A 23,159-nucleotide genomic window follows, 5' to 3' on the forward strand; every position below is an offset into this window, starting at 1 on the left:
CTGTAAAGTTGAACAGTCAAGTATATTTGGAATAGTTTGTGGTGCATCCCTATCCTTATTTTTGGTTTTACTTACCATGAACTAAATAAATATTTTTATTTAATATTGTGTGTCTACTGTCTGCACATGACTAAGCATTTGTCCTCTGGGTGGGGGCTATGGGCAGTCACTAGGTGGCACAAGGTTACAAGGATTTGTCCTTTTTAAATTCACTGTAATGTCCTTCGATGGGTTCCCATAATTTTAGGAACATTGCTTTTTACACCGTTGCCGTTTACTAAAGTAATCCACGCCTAGTTCAAATTAATGTCTGCCACTGGCGGGCACGTGGTCGGTGGCGCGCCTAAGTATCCTCGAGCGCGCATCAAGCTTGACAGCATAATGCGCGCCCCCGTGTTCCCCCGGATGCGTGTTTACTCAGTCTCCTCTCTCCACCCTTGAAATGAGAGAGGTACGGAGTGGAAGGGACATAATTTTACAAGAAAACTACCACGAACGGACATCCAAGATCAAGACGAGGGCGAAGCGCGAAGAGTCCAGGTGTAGCGCGCGGAAAAATTGATTCGACACCAAGGTCAATTATCTTTCTATTAGAAAAAACTTCAGACACGGAGAAATCACGAACCTCTGAGGATGGAGCAGGTATACGGGGCTGGCAAGGCTGGCGGCACCTTCGATCCAATTACGTTCTTTCAGCAGCCGCAGATTATTCTCCGAATATTGTCATGGGTGAGAGGAATTCTGCTAATTGCATAATTTAAGCGCGAGCCCGAGTGTCATGTGATGACGCGCGTTAACGGCGAGTAAAGCTTTGCCGCCAAAATCTCCCGCTAATCTGTGCGTTCGCAGTACATTGTTTGGGTTTTTATTTATTTTCTAGTTAAAGAGACATGTACATGAAAATATTGAGATACAATCCTATCTTTAAGTATTGTAGCGTGTGTGCATCACATTTGAATTGTAAATATGAGACTAGAGCTGATATAGACTAATTTTCTTAAACTATTATAATATTTTTAGAAATTTCTGGAATACTTGATTCTGATTGGTCAGTCGTGATATTCAGCATACAAATATTGCTGTATAATGTCTGTTGTCTAGGTCAACACTGTCTAACTAGCTATAACAGCATGTTCTGATAGTAATTCCAATTGAATGTAGCCTATCTATTCATAAAAAAAGAAACAACTCACACACCATTAATGGTTCTTATATAAAGAACAAAGCATGCAGAGGTTTGGAAAGCAACAGCCAGGCTGTGACAGTATCTTAAGAAGCTCAATATTCATAAAGGGAACCTGGCTATGGGGGAGGTTTCTGTATGTTAACTAGCTAAACAATATTTAACACTTTGTTTCTTTGGTCATTTCCTCAATCTCGATTCAGTCAAGTGGCTCCTAGTTTGTTTAAGCATTTGGCCCTTGCATGAATGAGCATGCTTGCATTATTTGCTGATAAAAACGTTTCGTGAAGAGACACATGGTGAGGGGGTGGTGGGAGATTAGAAGAGGGTGGCTGATGTGGGGGGAGGGGTGGGCAGGTGTCTGAACCGGTGATTAAGCCACAACTATGTAATGGGTGATCATTCAAAAATTGAAATTATTTATATATCACAATCGACACACAAGGAACTTGTAATATCATAAATGAGCACTGACTCAGGGTTCATTGCTCATCTATAAAAATTACATTCATTGCCAACAGAAATGAGCAAAATGTCGTGGAAATGTTTATAAAACAATTATCTGGTTATGCTCTATATGAAGGCTTAGAATGATTACATTTTTATACTATTATAGTATTTATCATTATGGTATAGATCATTTTGTCATGTCCTTTATTTGAGTTTTAGTTATTTTAATAATTAAACATATTTCAGTTTGCATTTTCAGTTAGTTGCCAAGGCAGCATTTCTCATTTTCATAAAGTTTAAGTTTTTATGTGATATTTATATTAAATTAATGAAGTTTAGAAAATTGAATTAGTAAAAAATACTTTTGCAGTAATCATGAACAACTGAAAAAGTCATGGAAATTCATTGGTTTTTAGCTGTATTGGATAGCCAATATGACCCTTTCACAAAACTGATGGCACGTTTAACGGTCATCAGTATTGTAAATCCTCGAAAGTTATTGTTTTTTTTTGTTTTGTTTTTTGAGTGTCCTGAGTTCCACCACTTTGAGGCAGGATTTCCTCTCTGTCCATCCTTTGGAGGATAGAGAGAGTGTTCGGGAAAACTGCATGCAGTTATTGTACTGTTGGACATCTTTTGGAATCCCATGATTTAAATCGAAACAATTATTGAGGTGACGATTCGGTTAAAAATTGATTCTTGGTTTTGATTCATGTAAGCTTCATTCTTAACGCTTATCCTGTTGCAAGCCTGCCCTGTGTGTTCTCTATAAACTGTCCGGGTGCTGCACAGTTCTCTGTTCTGACAAAATCACGTTATTAACAAAAAAATTTAAATTAATGCTGTCAAATGATTAATTGCGATTAATCGCATCCAAAATAAAAGTTTTGTTTGCATAATACATGTGTGTGTACTGTGTATATTTATTAAATATATATAATTACAAATGCATACAATATGTATTTTAAAAATATTTACATGTATTTATATTCATATAATTTATATTATATATAAATACATTTAATATGTAAACATAAAATGTTTCTTAAATGTATGCATGCACGTGTGTGTATTTATATATACCTAATAAATATACACAGTACACACACATATATTATGTGAACAAAAACTTTTATTTTGGATGCGATTAAGCTAGTGGTGTCAAAAGATTAAATGTAAAAAAAAAAAAAACATTTGAAATTTGTGAATCAATTCGAATCAGCAGAAGATAGAACTGTGATTAATAAGTTAACCAATTTTTCCACAACCACTAAGTTCCTTTATATGCACAGAAATGCCAACCTTCACCTTTAAGCGGCAACCAACTGTTGATTTGCCCGCATGTGTGCAGTCTGCTGTGTGGAATCTTCAGGATGGACTGGAGGTGTGTATTCGTCTGATTCATACTCTGATTGGCTGAGTGAGTGCTGCTTCTGCGTTAGCATGACAACTATCCGAGACCTCAGGCTGGATACTAACAGGCTCACTATGAGGAAAATGAAAATGGATAAACAGTAAAAGGCATTAATGGGATTGCCTCTAGAATATTTCTGGATTTGAACCTTTCATGTATCCTCTCTTTGGCGCTTTCTATGAACTGCCACACATTATTGTGAAGCAATTTCCTTAGTCATGTTTCAATTCTGGTATATACCATGATGGATAGTGTCTGATTCAGGCTTGGAGTCTTTCCTCATTTCTTGTTTGTAAATAGGGTCTCGCTTTAAAATTGATGATCTTTGACTTACGTAAGCAGTCTCTTTCCCACAGGAACCTCAACTGACACATATTTCACAGACAGAGTTTGATAACATGGGCGTTAAAAAACCTCCAAGCAAGAATCAGTAGTAGTTCATTCATTTGTTTTCCCAAGCTGCCACACTGTATTCATCCAGCATCTAACTGCAGTCTGTTTCTCTGAAACACAGAATTGCCACATCATTTTCCAGCTCGTCTGTTGCAATTGCTCTTATTTGTAAGAATATGAATTATGTGAAAGGCCTGGCTGTTCTGTCCTTTACAATGAGCATGTGATGCTTTAAATATAGCAGGGTCATTTTACTGTAGTCCGTAATGGCACAGCTGAATACTGCTGCAGGGCGACATACTCTCCATCTCTGTCCATATGTCCACCTTTTTTCCTGAATAGTCATTACGTCAAGAGGGAAAATATAGTTTGCAGAGCCTCTTTATCCCTCTAACTATATTATTATAGTTTGTGATTCATTTATTTCCTGGCAGGATTTTCCCTTGTCTGGTTGTGATATTCTGGCAATGGATCACTGTAAACTCCTGCATTGTGTCTCGTATCGAATCCACATTTATTATATCTTGCACTCTTATTAAGAAGCCTAATAGGTCAAATGGATATAAATAAATGTTCTAATGTAAAAAGAATACATTTTATAAAAGAATACATTTAGTGTTGAATCAGTTCATTAAAATGGACATCTCATGTGTCCATTTTAATGAATTCACAGTATGTCAGAATATATATGTGACCCTGGACCAGAAAACCAGTCAACCAGTCTTTTTTTTTTTTTGAAAAGCTGAAAAAAAAAGCTTTCCATTGATGTATGGTTTGTTAGGATAGGACAATATTTGGCTGAGATACAACTATTTGAAAATCTGGAATCTGAGGGTGCAAAAAAATCTAAATATTGAGAAAATCGCCTTTAAAGCTGTCCAAATTAAGTTCTTAGCAATGCATATTACTAATAAAAATGTACGTTTTGATATATTTACGGTAGGAAATGTTATAAAATTTCTTCAGGGAACATGATCTTTACTTAATATCCTAATGATTTTTGGCATAAAAGAAAAATCGATAATTTTGACCCCTACAATGTACTGTTCTACAAATATACCCGTGCTACTTGTGACTGGTTTTGTGGTCCAGGGTCACATATGAGAATGTATATGTTGTAGTTTTTATCAGAGGTGCTATTAAAATATCTTTGACTTGAAGTATACTATTTACCAATGTAGCAGAGCAGTTACAGTGCAGTTTAATTAAATTTTCCTGTTAAACCTATTGCACACCTATTGCTCTACATATGACTGATGTTTGTGAATATCCTAATCTAATATAGTTTCTCCCGTCATGGACGCATGATTTCTGAATGCTGTGAAACAGTGGTCAGGTTGACTATGTGGGGGAGCACTTCAGATGTATAGGTGGTCATCATCTGTAGTCTTATGACTCAGTCTCTCTCCCTCTCTCGTGATCTCTCTTTCCCCGCATAGTGAACACAAGGTCAGGGAGATTAAAAGCGAGGGATTGGAGGGGGAGGGGAGAGAGAGAGACAAAGCTCGGCAGGCATGTAACAGACTGAGAAAAATGACGAGGGGCACTATGTCTTTTTAGTGGTCAGGAAGACATCCTTTTAACAATAACTTACACCATCCAGACCATTAGTGATGTAGAATGGTTGCTCTTTTCCATGCAATTACAATAAATGGATGCAAAATGAATACAAATGCACCATAAAAGAATCATAAAAATGGTCCATATGACCATTAAAGCCAAACATACCAAAATTGAAGTCTGTATTCACTCAAGAATCAGATCAGCCTGAACTCATCAATGATTCATTCGGACTGAACCACATTATTCCTTCAAAATATTGATTTGTTCATAACAGAATTCCCAGTTTTCTAAATTGTTTTACAGTAATTGATGTTAGAGCATCACTGCTGAGCTGTAGATTCATTTTACTCTATAGTAGGTTTACTTTAACCTGTCATTGTCCTGCCCACTATCTAACATTACACAAGCGACCACCGTGCTTTGTGTAAAGAGCCCTGTTGAATAGCTGGACAGCTCTATTCCACTGTATTTCTCTTCCTTTCAAGGTGTTGATTGATTTATTGGTGGGTGAGCCATAGTTGCTGGCTCTAAAATGGTACAAGCACAAACCAGCCCCAGCTGATATGTCTGGATGATTGAAGAACCATAAATTACAATGAAGACCAATGAAAGCCAATAAAATATGACTCGCTGACCTTGTGGGATGTGCTGAACTCTACAAAATATGACATTTATTTATTTAGTCATTTAGCAGACGCTTTTATCCAAAGCGACTTACAAATGAGGACAATAAAAGCAGTCAAAACTAACAAAAGAGCAACAATATATAAGTGCAAATGACAAGTCTCGGTTAGCCTAATTCAGTATACGAAGCAAGGTGTATATATATGTAATATTTAGGATAGGGAAGCACTTTATTAATCCACTATGGGAAGTAAATGCAGTACAATACAGAACAATAAAAGTCCATACAAAATGGAGAATAAATGTTATTGTAATATTAATATCCAATATGACAAGCTGATGAAAAGAAGAAATGTAAATGGGTGTATGAATTAATGTACAGTGGTGGCCAAAATTATTAGAACACTAGTATTTTCAGCAACTAAAAATGGTTTTGGTTCGTTATTTCTGTCTTTTGCTGTAGTGTGTCAGTAGGAAATATCAGTTTACATTTCCAAACATTAATTTTGCCATTAATTGTAATAATCCACTGAGATTTTTGTTTGCACAAGGAGTCTGACAACAGCCAGTGCTCCACACAGAGATCTGATCTGATCATCATCCAGTCTGTCTGGAATGACATGAAGAAACCCAGCAGGCACACAACATCATAAGACGTTGATATTTGGTTAAATTTCGGCTGCAATGTCAGGTGATCAAAATGTAATTCAACGTCTAGATAGCGTAACCAAAATCCAATGTTAAGTCAACATCAAATAGACGTCAAATATGGACGTCAACCCGATTTTCATTTTCAACCAAAATGCAACGTCTGTCTGACGTCATGTCCAACGCCAACCTGACGTTACATAGACGTCCGGTGCCTGCTGGGGACAGAACAAACTGAGACAGACTCAATCCAGAAGAACTGTGGCAACGTCTCCAAGATGCCTCGAGAAACCTACCTGCAAAGCTACAGTACTGTTAAAAGTTTTAGGCACTTTTGTAAAAATGCTGTAAAACGAGGATGCTGTCAACAATAATGTCATAAATAGGTTTATCAGTTAACTTCTATTAACTAAATTAAATCAACATTTGGTGTGACCATACTTTGCGTTTAAAGCAGCTTTTGCTCTAGGTGCACTTGTGCATAGTTTTTCAGCTAGCTTTGCCGGTATGTTTCTTAAAGCATCTTTGAGACGTTGCCACAGTCTTCTGGATTGAGTCTGTCTCAGTTTGTTCTGTTCCCAGCAGGCACCGGACGTCTATGTAACGTCGGGTTGGCGTTGGACATGACGTCAGACAGACGTTGCATTTTGGTTGAAAATGAAAATCAGGTTGACGTCCATATTTGACGTCTATTTGATGTTGACTTAACGTTGGATTTTGGTTACGCTATCTAAAAACAACAAAATATCCATGTCAGCTAACGTCGGTATTGGACATCAATTTAACATTGACATTAGACGTTGAATTTACATTTTGATCACCTGACATCGCAGCCGAAATGTAACCAAATATCAACGTCTTATGACGTTGTGTGCCTGCTGGGTTTCTTCATGTCATTCCAGACAGACTGATGATGGTGAGATCAGATCTCTGTGTGGAGCACTGGCTGTTGTCAGACTCCTTGTGCAAACAAAAATATCACTGGATTATTACAATTAATGGCAAAATGAAGGTTTGGAAATGTAAACTGATATTTATACTGACACTACAGCAAAAGATAGAAATAACTGACTTAAAACCATTTTTAGCTGGTGAAAATATTAGTGTTCTGATCATTTTGGCCACCACTGTAAATGTTAAATATAGAAAATGTGCAAGAATGGGTTTGTCAGTTTATGCTTTAATTTAAAGAGACTAGAGAAAACCTAATTGTCGTATATAAACAAGGAGACAACTAGGACAAGAAAAATATAAACAAGGAGACAACTGGGACAAGGAAATGTTTTGTCCATTTTTTACCAAGAAATTAAAGTTTTACAAATTTCCACTGTTAAACATAAACATAAACAAAAAAAAGTGTTAAACATACATATCGCTCGTTTCAGACACATGTGCCTAAAACACTACAATCAGGTTGAAACGGAGCACATAAAGCTCTGCTCCTGATGATCACAAGATCCAGATCCCGCGTGCTGCCTGCTACAATGCTTGCTTTCATGCACTCATGGCCATGGGGCCTTGTGATCCAGACAAGGCAGGCAAAACACTTGACCACATACTTGAAATCACAGACTCAAGAGAGAAATATGTATTACAAAACAACTTGCTTGCCTTTGGCAACACCTTTTTTTATGGACAATCAGTAAGCAATGATACTGCTTTATAATCTCTTAACCTTACAATCATGTTTGCATTTACAGTGTTATTTGCGTTCATTTAAATGATTGGGTGGGCAAAATAAAAAGCTGAAAAATAAATGAAGATATGTTGAAGTCCGATGTTGATTAATTGTTGTTCTTTGCTGAATCAGACTACATTGGCCACGCTGTATGTTTTTGATTCACTAAAAAAGAACTGGGCTCATAAGAATCGTTTGTTCATGAATCGGTCTACACTGGTCGTGCTGTATATGTTTTTGAATCACTGTAAAGAAGCAGTTCATAAGAGTCATTTATTTGTGAGTCAGACTACACTGGTCATATATTTTTGATTCACTAAAAAGAAGTGGTTCAAAAGAGTCAGTTGTTCATGAATGATTTTGATGAACTATAAAAAGACACCAGCTCATAGTGTCATTAGTTCGTGAATTGTCGTTTGCATAAGTTTGCATGAGTTCATCCTGCAAAAACAACTCAATAGAAAGACATTTCTTGCCATTAGTTTGAGGTACATAGTTCTTTAATTGCATGACAGTCAATACAGGCCTACGTTCACAATTCAGTTAGGTTTAGCTGCATCTAAAATGCAGTGCAGGAAACACTGTTAAGTGCTGAGGATCTGGAAATAAATCCCATGGAATGGATTTAAATGTGATAAACAGAGATTAAAGTCCTATATTATACTATAGGGCTTGCTTTTACCTTAATTTATCCGTAAGTCGGCCGTGATGATATCTTGTTTATATGTGCTTGATAAGATTTAAGATAAAGGTTTGAATGAGCCATTGAACCTGTATCTTAGAGATTCCGTGTTTATTTGATTTGATGCCAAACCCCTTTAACATTAGTTTTAAAATAAAGCTGATTCCCTGGATTAAATCATGGGTTTGTAGCTGACAATTAGAGAATAAGTATGGGACAGTTTGCTGGTAGCCAAGAGCATTTTAACTTAATTGCATGAGTGGAGTAATGAAGTGTCTCTTTCTCACTCTCACACATTCAGACATATTGTACAGATATGCACAAGCCAGCTGTTAAAACCCTGGCCTTTGCCAAAAATTGCCTCCATCCTCTTGAAGATTGTCTGTTCCTCTGGAGCCAAAAAGAGAACATGGGCTCATATGAATCCAAAAAGGCACTTATTATTATGGAAGTGTCAAATCTACCCTAGCTTCCCTGTAGAAAACAAACCCAGTAACAACAAGCAAGAAAGTGAGATTAAAAACAGACACATGTTTAATGCCTTCTGTGGTGATAGATGACATCTGCACACAATATTTTTAGCAAGAACTTGCAGTCCAAAGAAACAATTTAATTTGGTGTCAGAAAATGCTTGTTTGTTTACTTGGAGAGCTTAAATCAGCACTACAGTGGACATAAATAATATTTTATCAACTTTAATTGGCTCTGTAGGGCTTTTGACATGATGCTTAATGTTTTTTTTAACCCTGGACTAAAGATATGTTCACATTTACGGTTGTTCAACATATTTTTGCAGACAAAATCCAGACATTGCAAAGCTAAAGTTAAACAAAAATTATGATTAAATTACTGATACTTCAGTATTTCAACTTAGAAAACAAGGCAAAAAAATAAGTTATCTTTGTAGATATCTAGTTGACTGGCTTTTAATTGCCTCAGACAAAACACTGGCTGTCTTTCAAAGATTTGATGCTACTAAACTGAACCTTTTCCAAATCCAGTGATTATAGTTCTTCCTCAAAAGCACCTGTATTAACCTGGTACCTTGCATTTCACCTCTTCTCCACCTCGTACTAATCTTACACATGGTATTGTATACTATGAATACTGTTGGCTCTTATTATGATGAATTGTTCGATATGTTTATCATTTCTAAGTTGCTTTGGATAAAAGTGTCTTGTAAAAGCATGTGTGTCAATAAATGTACAGGGAGAAACCCCAAAACCTGACTACCTAAGACTAAATGAAATGAAGTGTGATAAGTCCATATCACCTTCACACAAATTCTTCTTCCTTCATGTTCTTCTTCTTTTTATTCCCCTCCTCAGATCTTTTCCATTGTGATCTTTGGATGCATTGCTAACGAGGGCTATGTGAACCGTCCAGACGAGGTGGAGGAGTATTGCATCTTTAACCGCAACCAGAATGCCTGTAACTATGCCGTGGGTATGGGATCCCTGGCCTTCCTCTGCTGTGCCGCTTTTATGGCACTGGACGTCTACTTTCCTCAGATAAGCAGCGTTAAAGACCGCAAGAAGGCTGTGTTAGCTGATATTGGTGTTTCAGGTAAACTGCTGATATTACATGTCAGTATTTCACTAATTAACTGCAAGCCCCCAGCCACACTCTATTGACACTCTTTTCACCATACTAAAAGTGTCTCTAGGAAGGTAATGTTTCCCATATACACTTGATTTTAAGGTGTTCTTGGCTCAAAAGCACCCCTAGAGTCTAGATCTGAACTTCCGCTACTGCAGCATTAACTTCCCTTAACTTAACTTCAGCTAGACTTACTCCCAGTGCTATGCTGAATTTGTGGTGCAATAGCACCATCTAGGCCCTATAAATATGAATTGACCGTTTTATCAGATCAGAAATATGCTATCACTCTATTTTCAGTTTATTTGTTTCCAACCAAAGGCATTTATTGTAATGCTTTATTGATATGAAATCTGCACCTTCCCATTTTTCTCTCAGCCTTCTGGTCTTTCGTGTGGTTTGTGGGATTCTGTTTCCTGGCCAATCAGTGGCAGGTGGCTAAATCTGAAGATAACCCCCTCAAAGAGGGTGGAGACGCAGCCAGAGCAGCCATCACCTTCGCCTTCTTCTCCATATTTACTTGGGTCTGTACTGACTTAATTATATCTTATTCTTCTGTCATTTTTCATTTAAAGTGAATGTTTCCTACCAAATCTAATTGATCTGAATCATAGTTAATTTGCGAGATTCAATGTCTACATTTTCTTCTCGGTCAGAATTTTCATTTTATTATATAGATGATGGCTGGGCCCCTTCCTCTTCCCAAGGCCTTTTATTTGACCAGATTACATTGGTGATGAACCAATAATATTTGTATCACTTCTTTAGTTTTATAGTTTTTATTAATATTTTGAATTAGCTTTGAATTAGTTTTCATTTAATATCTAGTTTGACTTCCAATAATTTTATGTGCTTTAGTCATTTTAAATTTTTTTAAACATATTGTACTTCTTTATCATGTTAATAAATTTTTTTTTTTCAGTTTTAGTTTTAGTCATTTTAGTACTTTTAGTACACGTAACATAAAATACTGTGGCTTGGCATGATACACAGTCTAATGGTCTTACGAAATCCAGTTTTAAACATATTTTACTGTACCCATTGTATGGCCCTTATATGACCTATTTGAGCCAATGCAGATGAATGAAGTTATCTCAGGACGAGACCGCCCTGATTGTAAAGCAAAACGTGATTGGCTATAGCGAGATCGTGCTACGATTGGTCAGCGAATGTGGCTGTTATCTGATTGGCTTGAGTAGACGGTGGGTGGAATCCACGTATTTGTGGATTGTCAGCACGTCTTGACGCAAGAAATGTTTCACAATTCGCAAATGCACAGGACGCGATTCACAAATAAATGCCAGGCAAAGTTGTGGTTGTGACATAAAAATATATTTGCGAATATGTCTTTTATTTGCAAATCTCATTTTATTTATTTGTGAATTTAATTCATGTTTGTGAAACTTTAAGATTTATTTGTGGATCTCATTCTATTTATTTGTGGATCATAATCTATTTATTTGGAATTAAGCAACAATTCTACCCCCATACATGTCATGCTTTCTTCTCAATGAATGACCTGTGAACATCAACCACTGTGCATGACCTGTGCTTCTGATCCACGTGGCTTCATTCACTAATCTTCTTTCTGTACTTTGCTCTCTAGCTTCTTTTCCGGAGAATTCACTTATTTACCCCAGTAATCTTTGCTTCGCTGTTTGCAGATTTCTTTCTAATCTCTAATTCCTTAAAGCACTTCTCTTACAGAAACCACCCAGCTGCATCGATAAGATTAACCCAGTGTTGTTGAAATGTCTTTCCCATCATTCTTTCTGTTGATCGTTGGCTCTGGCTGATCTGTTTTTCTTTAGGGTGTTCTTACATTCTCGGCCCTGGAGCGCCTAAAGAAAGTCTCATTTGAAGAGGAATACAACAAACTGTTCACCCCTCATACGCCACCTCCATTTGTCTAACATTTACCTTACACATACTTGTTTACTATGCCATAGACATCAACTACAGAAGCACCCCTCAAAAAATCCAACAGTCATGGAGACCAATGAAGATGTGATGTTTTTTGATATGATATGTGGTTTGTTTTTTGTTACAGTGCCATATCAAGCCCTGAACTTCCTTGTACGAACTGGGAAGAGTTTTAAATAACATATGATACATATCTGCCTGGAATTATGAAATTATTACAATAGGATCTCCAGTGAGATGATCTAATTTTCACCTTTAGGTCTATTCCAGCATTTATCATACAAGTAAAGACTGGGGTTAAAGGTACAGTACTTTTCAAAGGTTTGGGGTCAGTAAGATTTTTTGAAAGAAATTCATAATTGTATTCAGCAAGGATGCATTGAATTAACCAAACATGCAATTCAATTCAAGTTTATTTGTGTAGCTGATTAAATTGTCTTAAGTTTGTCTCAAGTTCTGGTTTTATGTTTTGTTTTGGATTTAGGTTGTCTAAGTGTATGTTTAAAGAGTTTGGTTTAAAAGGTTATAGCTAAATGTATTCACGACTCAGTTTAGCTTAAAGCTGACTAACCATCTAAATCTTGTGTTTTAATCAAACTAATGCTTTTCTCTTTTTCTCTCTCTCTCTCTCTCTCTCTCTCTCTGGTCCATCCTGTCATTCTTTTTAATTCCTTTCATTTAATTCTTACCTGTTTCCCTAACTAATACCATTTCATTCACTATTCACCATCAAAACTGAAAATTCCTCCTCTCCTGTTGCCATAATCCTATAATTCTTATTGAAATTCCCCCTGATCCCACCCTCTAAACCTCTCCTCCTGGCATCTTCATTTTCCTAAAGGCTGGTCAAGCTTTTTTCGCATTCCAGAGGTACAAGTTAGGCGCAAGTTCATCTCTCTTCTCTCAGGACTATACTGATCCCAGCCAGGATCCCGCAGGAGTGCCTGCTGCAGGCACGGAGTACGCTGGGTACAGCGCTGACATGGAGGCTAATTATGACGGCTCTGGTGGATACCAGAACCAAGAATACTAAGGTCGAGTATAAGGATGTACACAACAGCCTTAACAAGCTAGGCTGACTGGGTTACATGGGGAAAACTAAATATTTGGGGTGAAAAGGACAAACAGGAACTTATTTTGGGGTAGAATATAAGGACCAAAGCAGGCTGACAGGAATTCAGGGGTTTGTTTGGTGCTAAAAGAACCCCTTGTGAAATTAACTTTTGGTGGCAGTACATGATTAATGAGCGTTTCATTAAGTCTATATTAAAATATGATATTTTGCAGTTTAGAGACTGGCACAGGATCTCTAGAAAGGGTTTTTAGGTTTTGTCCATTAACTAAATCACTAGGTTAAAATGGCTCAGTGTATTTTGTCCTGTCTTGTATGTTGCTTGTCTGGTAAGACGTCTGATATAGCTGAAAATAAAATAAATTGACTGATGGACATGGTTGCTTATTCTTGTTTCTGTTCATAACTGGGTTTGTAAAAAAAAATATTTTGAATTTCTTTATATATATTTGTCTATTAATAGTATACATTCTAAGAATTTGTTTGTATTAATACGCAAACTATGATTTTTTTAGGATGTTCATGAAAAAACAAATACAAAGAAAAAATAAAATAAAATTTGAATAAAAAAAAAAAAAGGGTTTAAGCATTAAAACAATAAGTGTAATGCTGCTTTAAAATGTTGTTTTTCCCCAAAAAAACATTTTTTAATTAATGTTTAATTTAATTGCAATTTTGTTTTTGTTTTTTTGAGCAAAAAATAAATACATTTTCCCCTGATTTACAGAAGAGACCCACTAAAATGTCATTCAGTGTAACAATCTTGTCAGGCATATTTACAACAAAAATCTATTTATGACATATTAAAAAACAAATTACTTTCACATCTACATCACATTCTACATGGTGCTACATTTCCATACTATAGTGTGCTGAGTGGCCACATTGCAGGAGCGGGACGGCACAAGTGTGAGATCAGTTCCTGTAATCACCCAGTGCGTCACTGAGAGAGCAGTCAATGACAGACAAGGGACAGAATGTATGTGTAACATGAGAATATGACTGTCCATAACCTCTGTCCACACAGCACTATATTCATCTGATGAGTGAAAACAGCGCCAGTGCTCACTTGGTCTGTCACTGAACACATGCTATGACTAATGCTTTTCCATATTAACTATATTTTATAGTGGTTGTTTGAGAAGAGAGAAAAAAAGTTACGTATTGAAACATTTTAAGTTATTGATCATTTGGTAGTTTCCTACAACTTTGCAACAACATATGTTTAATCTGCATATATAAATAAATACAGCAGCATATAGTTGAGTTTTTTGTCTTTTATGTGATATTTAAACTATGTTTTTTTAAGGGATTATATTTGCAAAAGAAGATTAATACAGAACAATTGCTGTCACATGTTTATAATCTCCTGTCTGGTTACAGATCCGAACACTGTTTACTTTCCATTGAAAGCCCTTTGATGTCTGTTAATAGGCCCATGGAGGAACAAATGTCATGCTGATACAGTGTGATCAAGCATTTCAGCATCAGCAACAGAATCCATTCAGATAATAACTAAATTAATATTTAGATGGATAGATAGATATGTTTGGAATGTGTCATGGAAATTTGAGTTGCTGGGGATTTCTTAGGTCTTATATGCGTGTTCCAGTGCTGTGCTACAGTGTGTTTGTGAATGTTTTGATATGTGGGTGTGTGAGTGTCAGGTGTCATTGTAGACAAAGTACGGAGTGATTCCATCAGCCAGAAATAGCAGCAGAGCTCTATAAAAGTCTGACACACGCTCCGGCAGACAGACGACCAGACAGAGCAGGAGACAGACAGACGAGTCCTCCCTCAAACTCAAGAAAAAGAAAAGAGAAAAAATCAAAGAAAATTACAAATCTTTAAAACAGTATTGTAAAAGATTTAAGATCTTTGACTTTGACTAAGTTTTTAAGCCGCTCACAAACAGAAGTTGAAGATGCAGATGTGCACAGTCCTGGAGAAGAAAGGTGGATGTGTGGTTGGAGCCGAGCTCAGCTGCAGTGTGAAGGAGGAAAATCCAAATATGAAAGAGAGTTACACCGCTAACTGGCGCAGCATCAATATGAAGACTCAACCTGAGGATCGGTGAGTGCATAGACATTCACATACAGTATATACAACTAGATGGAAGCTATTTATTAATTTAGAATTTACTGAATGTCAAGGATCTCTATTAAAGCATTCTAAATCTTTTAAAACAGATTTAATTATGTAATATTAAAATAATATAAAAAACATTGCTTAATTAATATTTTTTGTCAGGATTTTAAATAGTCAATTTACCTGAGCAGCAAAATTGCAAAAAATAAATAAATAACATGACTTATTTTCAGATAACATATTGAATTACACTGGGAAATATCTTTTTCTTGTTTAAAACATAAACTTCACAAGTTTACAGTGACATATATTCTCTAAAAACAAATCTTAATATCTTTGTACCTTATGCAGTTCAGTTTAGCTGGATTTAAGCATCTGTAGATGTTTTTAATGAAAAAATACTTTATTATAATTAATATTTATTATTATAATAATATTGAGGTTTTGCATTGCAGCTTGCATAAAATAAGGTTAAACGCAATTAATGTCAAAACTTTCATTCATAATTCTCCATTTTTCTCCCTCTCCAGCCAATCGATGCTGATGTCAGATGACTCTCGCCGGGAGTCCCTGTCCCGTTACTGGCAGGCACGTCCTCTCAATCAGGCCTGCCCATCGGGTGTTGTCAGAGTGGGCACTGTGGACACAGGTGTAAGGGAGCACCAGCTCTTACCCAACAGGAACAGCCTGCCCTTGCCCATCTTTAAGCCTGCTGAACTGGGTGTCCGCCTGGGCCGTGGAGCCCCACACACCCTGCAAGATCTGCCTCCCGCCAGGGTTCCAGACGGAGCCTGTCCAGACAAGAGACCAGTGGAACAGATCACCAGGGACCTGCCGCCCGTCAAGCCCATGCAAATGGAGTTTGCCAAAGCACCCAGAGCCCTGGGCCGATCCATGTCTCAGGAGGCCCAGAGGGGCTGAAAAGCAGAAAGACAAATATGAGTCAAAGACTGTATGGACGTTATTAAATAATGATACAAAAGGCAGGATGAAACAGAGGGGGTAAGCAAGTAGAAACTGGTTTTTAGGGATAGTCAAACAGCATGTGCAGAGAGTGAAACTTCAAATGAAGAAATGATGTTCATGATGGCAAAAAGAAAGCTGATGATCCTGATAATGAACTTGATGACAAGAATAATGCTTTGTATAGTGAATTTGAGTTGTAAATAGTAATTGCTTGTTTTGTATTGATTGTCAAAAACACAGCACTTTTTGTCCGGTTGCCATTAACTGAATGTGCACAGGTTCAATTTTGAGCTCATGTGGATGTTTTTAACATGCTGTCAAGGTTAGTTCTGCAAAAAAAAAAAAACATTACATTTTAGTTAAAACTAAAAAAAAATTAACAAATAAGAAGCACTATTCGTTGACAGTTGGTATTTGTTGTTGAATTCATTGATAGTTGATATTTGCTATTTACCTTAATCACTTCAATAAAGGTGTATTAGTATAAAATCAATTTTGTTTTTGCTTTTATATTACTATTAATGAGAAGAAAGAAAGAAAGACTCTGTCAGAAACAGGTGCTATTTTTCCTGAAATAGAATAGAATGGCATTGTTAATCAGGAAAGGAGATCATTCCTGCCACAGCTACCATCAATTTATTAGCATGGCACTACTTTCTTCTTTAAAGGTTCACTACGGAGCTTCTGTTGCCATCTGTGGCTGAAACATAAAGCTGCATGTTACTTGTGGAGATGGCCTGATCATTTTTCGCAAACGAGTTCTTCTGATTGCCTACACAACGCTAAAACAAATCGGCTACTATAACCTGTAACCTTAATCATATCTTAATGGATAGGCTACTGTTGGTCATGATCGGATCCGTCCATGAATATTTTTTGAACTCTGAACTGATTCCATTAAGTATTAATTTGACCAATGAAATCGGCTACGGGGTTTGCGCTTATCGCACCTGCACCCCGCTGTTGAATCCGGCGCGGATGAATCTGATGGTTTGAGGTATTTAGGCCTACACGAACACCATATGAAATCCAATTTGACCAAGACCCACTAGTAACGAGAAAGTCACTCAAAGACAAATATCTGAAAAATATGTCGTCTGAACAAGTAACATAATATGTCATCGTAGTAGGCTATCCAGATCTCTGTTTACGGACATAAAGTAAACACGATAGGATGAACGAGATGAAAAGGAATTTCCTGCCAAATCCGACCTGACCCTCAAAGCATAAATCAGCCTTCTAGAGAGCTTTTCACTGGACAAACTTTATAAATCCCCCTGATTACAAGAATATTTGTGTCCATTTATATTACATTGTTTTACACATAGATCATTAAAAGCATACAAACAAGGACTGTGCATATGTTCTGTAATATGATGATCAGTTCTGGAATAGGAAATGAAAAGAGGGGAGGAATGGAATGTGAAGAGGCAGTCGGGCAATGGTCAGAACAGACAGTGCTTTGGCATCTGTGCAACTCTCATTAGTCTGTTCTTTATAGCAACACTTAAAAGACTTCAGCTCAGTTTATGAGTGTTCCAGCATTATCAGTCTGGTTGCTTTTTGTTTTTTACAATAGTATACTATAAGGGAAAATTACCTGCACTCATTTTACTATATTTTTATTGCAACAAATCCTGGCCATTTAACAGGTTTTTACTGTAGCATTTTTACAGTCTTTTACCATTAAATTCACGGTCATTTTTATAGTGTAGTCTATAAGAAATCACATCAGAAGCGTTCGTCAGTAGAACAGAGTGCTTCAAAAAGGACAGAAGAGTGAAGCTGTGCTGTGACTCTGGTACATGCTGTCTGCTTCGGCGTTCTGTGACCTTGTGCCAAAAATGTCATGGTCAGGAGGACACACTGTCTTGTATGCTATCTCTCACTTTATTTCTCTTACTGATCTCGCACTAATTAAAAGATATCCTTTTATTCTAGTCGTAATCATGGTAATTTTTCTCAGTATGTGCTGGTGTCATACTGACGGCTATTAGATATTTATAGCTAAATAAACAGAGCCAAAGGACGAGACTCTAACAGTGTTAATTAAAATGTATTTTTTTGCTTGAGAAAGAACAGAGTAATTGAATTCTGAAATAAATAATATAAGAGCTGAGATTTTTGATGGATGACAAACAAGTCTACACTGTAAAAAAAAATCCGTAAAATTTACTGTAAAAAAAACAGCATTTGTGGATGCCAGAATTGTACCGTAAAAAATACGATAGCAATGTTTTAGGTTTTAACTTAAATTTACAGTTAAATACCGCAATTTCATTAACTGATAAAATGTTAATATACCAACCTTATTGAAGTACTGAATTCTGTTTTGTACCTTTGTATTACACTAATAACCACCAAATGCAGGTGCTGATGAGAAAGTCACATGATGAACCAAAGCCCATCACAAGCAGCTTTTAAATAATAACACATACAGAAGGTGCACAGTCATTCACACAGACACTAAACACCATCATGGTAACACACATGAAACTGAAATAATGCAATAAACATTCATTTAACAACATTAGGTGTAACACACAAACCTAATATACAAAACTGATAAGAAAAAAACTAAGAAACATAGTTATTTCAACAAAAAAACATCAAATTTGAAATGTAACGCAGGGAATTCTGGGAATGTCAATTTACGGTTATTCACTGTAAATTATACAGACTTTTTCACTTCCAAAAAACGGTATACTACCGTAAAATTAATGTCCAATACAGTTTTTCACCGTATATAGTAGGGGAATTTACCGTTAAGCATTTAACAGTCTTTTACCATTAAATTCACGGTCATTTTTATAGTGTAGTCTATAAGAAATCACATCAGAAGCGTTCGTCAGTAGAACAGAGTGCTTCAAAAAGGACAGAAGAGTGAAGCTGTGCTGTGACTCTGGTACATGCTGTCTGCTTCGGCGTTCTGTGACCTTGTGCCAAAAATGTCATGGTCAGGAGGACACACTGTCTTGTATGCTATCTCTCACTTTATTTCTCTTACTGATCTCGCACTAATTAAAAGATATCCTTTTATTCTAGTCGTAATCATGGTAATTTTTCTCAGTATGTGCTGGTGTCATACTGACGGCTATTAGATATTTATAGCTAAATAAACAGAGCCAAAGGACGAGACTCTAGACGAGAGGGAGGAGAGGTGCTGGCGCTGGTGGTGACGGGGGGCTTCTGCACCCCTCCACTGATCCTTTAATCCTGCTTGTTCTCGTTCTTTCTGCTGTTGGTTTTTTCAGCTGCTGCAAATGTCGCCACACTCAATCAGCTTTGGAAACTCCACTTTGGAGTTTATTTCTGATTGTTGGACATCCCATGTTACATAATTAATTATTATATTGTATGATATTGTATAAATTGTTAGTATTGCAGATGTATTTTTTTTTAGATAAAAAGTAATTATAAGAAATTAAAATTCTAATTTGATGTGCAATGTAAAGTGCAAAGACTTTTTTGATGCATGCCAGAAGAAAAAAAGAAGAAGCTGGGGCCTTTTAAGCTGTGTTATAAATGAAATTATTCAAATTGGTTGTAGTTTGGCTAGCTATATAAGTCTGTATATTATGATTAGGAGTGATTGGAACATGACTGTTCATCTTGTTTAAACACCAGCAGCTTGAAGAGCATGTGTGTCCGTGTAGTTTTGGTGGGGTGGGTTGTCAGCTGATTTTATTTGGACCCCCGTGTGTCTCCTGGAAGCTTATGAAGAATCTTCACCTTTATGTGCCAGCATCATTAATGTGCTTGAGCTCTCAGATAACCCGCATAACAGATATGTGTTATGAGTCATTGCATGGCAACACACACAGATACATGTTTATTTAGAGAATGAGTGTTGTTGTGATGTTTTCTGCATAGTGCATTTTAAAAATCCAAAGAGCAAGACTATCTATGTAAAACAGATTTTCCTTTCCCTTCGAATGCTTGTGAGACACTATAAACCGCGTGACTTCTGTTCCTTTAAATAAATGTTCCACGTGCTTATAACTCCAAATGGAAAACTGCATGTGTTTAATTGGTGTGGTGTGGAGAATTATATTGCATAAGAGGGCAGATCTGATAGAGATACATCAGTCATCACTGCAACAGGCTAACAGACAAACACAGCCTGTAATCCACACCACTGCAAAGCATGTCTACATTAAGAGTGTGTGTCTGTATACACAGCGCACAAGTCTAAGTGACCACAGTGCACAATTTCTGCAAGTAAAGGGCAAAGACTACATTACAAAACACACACGTTCTTCTAATATAGGCCTACACACAAGGCTAATACATGTGACTGAAAATTTAAAACCCCTTGTGCATTTGAGAGCAACACGCGCGCACACACACCCTCTTGTGGTAAGAGTAGGTATTCCTGTGCACCGGCATGTTTTTCCACAGCAACATCTAAACTGTAATCACATTGAGTAATATGTGTGAGAAAGTATTTAAATACATAACCTAGACCCACTTATTCCATTCCCCAGCATCCCAGTGCATTCCGCCATATCTTTTTGCTTCTATCCCTTATTTCTTTTTTTTTCTTTTTTTTATGAGCGATCAGGTCATGCACAGTTATTCCTATAAAAAAAAAAGTTATTCCTATTAAACAGAGTCTTGCTTATGGTCCAATATCCCTGACAAACCCCTTTGGCCTAACAGAATCTTCAAATGAACAAAGTACACAGATTAGATGCATTTATCTTTCTTTTTTTTAAATAAAATAAAATATAGGCTATTTATATTATCACACTTTCTGATGTTTAACACAATACTTGGATAACATGCCTTTCGTCCTCTTGAAAAATTACACGCATGCGCAGTATCATCAGCTCATCGGTTCTCAGATCGGACGTGTCCGAAAGAAACGGTTCTCGGTTCAGTGTACCGGTGATCCGAAAACCGATGCAACCGGTTCTTGACTCGAGAACGAGAACCGCTCCAGCAGTGGGCGTGTATGTTCGTTATCCGGCTCGCTGCACACATGCTGCTCTGCTCGTGTTCATCTTCAGTTCTCTCTTCACTGCAGTTCAGTCAGTGTACTGTTTGAGTAAATTAATTACTCCTGGATATTGGTTTATTTCGACTCAGAGGGAGTCTCAGCCACGTTTAAAAAAAGTGAATCATTTAAGTAATTTGTGGATTAGTGCTAACTGGAGATGCGAGCCGTTTCAAACAATTCAGCCGATTTGGTGAACTGGTTCAACAGGTTCACTAAGAAGAACCGGTTAAATCGAACAATTCGTTCGCGAACCGGACATCACTACTCTACACACCCCCAGGCCTGTTAACACAAGAATCTGTTGAAAAATAACTGATTGTTCTGCTATTTTAAATATGAATAGCTTTCACTGCACTCACATTTAACAATGGTGCCTAGTCCAGAATTATGAAAACATACAGGTCTGACAAGTTTAGAATTGTGAAAGTACATGCGGTCTTTTCTCTGACAAAGTGAAGCACCAAATGTCTCATAAGCAGGGCAATGCAGAGTCAGTGCATAGCAGCGGGTTTGGTATATATGTCTGAATATATTGGCTATTGAACTCATGACATTTAAAGGAAGATATCATTTTATCACGTTTACTTTATCACAATGTCACAATTAAGTGATCACATGTGAATTTTAAACAATTTCATTACTTCAAGCATTAAGCAAGATGTTTGGATATTTATTTTTGATATTTATGATATTTACGTTTTTGGCAACAGTTGATTCTAACTTCTTTTTTTGCAGTTTAAACAAAATCTAACATTTATAGACATTTAATAAGCTGTGAATTTCTTTCTCTAATTGTAAAAAAGTTGAAGAGTCCTGTGTTATTACACAATATTATGTAAACATTATGTTACAATAATGTTAATATTTCTCAGCTCTATAGATGATGATCACCTAACCACAGCTGTTTGTGTAGGAAACATGTTACAGCATCAGCTCTTGCCAAAGACAGATTGTTTCATGATGATTGTATCATGTAAATAAACAAAGTGATAGTTACAACATGTTGCAGGTCCTAAATTGTGAGGACAGATTAAAAGTTGTGAATGATCCGGAGAAATAGAGACGTGACACAGGTTAGCAGTTTCTCCATCTTCAGCTGTGACGTGACGGGACTCTGGATGATCAGCTGTGACGTGACGGGACTCCGGATGATCAGCTGTGACGTGACGGGACTCCGGATGATCAGCTGTGACATGACGGGACTCCGAATGATCAGCTGTGACCTGACTAGAATCATGAATATCAGCTGTGACTTGATTTGACTCATGACGATCAACAGTGCCTAGACTCGACTCAGGAAGATTAGCTGTGACTTGACTTGACTCAGGAAAATTAGCTGTGACTCGGGAAGATTAGCTGTGACTAGACTTGACTCATGATAATGAACTGTAACTTGACTTATGACGATCAACTGTGACTAGACCAGACTCATGATGATCAACCGTGACTTGACTGAACTCAGGAAGATCAGCTGTGACTTGACTGAACTCAGGAAGAACAACTGTAACTAGACTTGACTCATGACGATCAGTTGTGACTTGACTAGACTCATGAATATCAGCCGTGACTAAACTTGACTCAGGATAATGAACTGGAACCTGACCGGACTCATGACGATCAGCTGTGACTTGACGGCGCTCAAGATGGGCAGCTGTGACATGACGGGGTGCCGTGGTGTCCGCCATTTTTCGATCAGGCTCCACTGTCACCGCCATTTTGTGAGCGTGCTCTGGTAGAGCCGCCATTTCAGTCACAGACACTGTGTCGCGTTCCTCCTCCGCGTCACCCACAGTAAACAAAGAGCCAACAGACAACAAAGCATAATCCATCAGGTCCCTTAAACTACAGTTAAATTCCTCTCCAGGTAACCAAGA

General features: G+C 37.1%; 2 protein-coding genes across 4 annotated transcripts; both read left to right on the forward strand.

The window, feature by feature from the left end:
- Window positions 1-347: 347 nt before the first annotated feature.
- Window positions 348-13,484, forward strand: LOC107590782 (synaptogyrin-1-like). Of its 3 annotated transcripts, none has more exons than XM_016279689.1 (4): window positions 348-729; window positions 9,964-10,201; window positions 10,613-10,758; window positions 13,026-13,484. In XM_016279689.1, the coding sequence occupies exons 1-4, from the start codon at window positions 634-636 to the stop codon at window positions 13,188-13,190; spliced, it is 645 nt and encodes a 214-aa protein (XP_016135175.1). In that variant the 5' UTR covers window positions 348-633; the 3' UTR covers window positions 13,191-13,484. The 3 variants fall into 3 exon arrangements, with proteins under 3 accessions (XP_016135175.1, XP_016135176.1, XP_016135174.1); XM_016279690.1 differs by lacking the exon at window positions 13,026-13,484 and adding an exon at window positions 12,046-12,530 and having other exon boundaries at window positions 349-729; XM_016279688.1 differs by having other exon boundaries at window positions 350-729; window positions 12,999-13,484.
- A 1,486-nt stretch (window positions 13,485-14,970) lies between these two features.
- Window positions 14,971-16,629, forward strand: tcap (titin-cap (telethonin)). The gene is made up of 2 exons (XM_016279691.1): window positions 14,971-15,302; window positions 15,848-16,629. The coding sequence occupies exons 1-2, from the start codon at window positions 15,154-15,156 to the stop codon at window positions 16,236-16,238; spliced, it is 540 nt and encodes a 179-aa protein (XP_016135177.1). The 5' UTR covers window positions 14,971-15,153; the 3' UTR covers window positions 16,239-16,629.
- The last annotated feature ends 6,530 nt before the right edge of the window (window positions 16,630-23,159 follow it).

The sequence above is a fragment of the Sinocyclocheilus grahami genome, unplaced genomic scaffold (assembly GCF_001515645.1).
Source record: "Sinocyclocheilus grahami isolate Dianchi unplaced genomic scaffold, SAMN03320097.WGS_v1.1 scaffold133.1, whole genome shotgun sequence".
NCBI classification, from domain to species: Eukaryota; Metazoa; Chordata; class Actinopteri; order Cypriniformes; family Cyprinidae; genus Sinocyclocheilus; species Sinocyclocheilus grahami.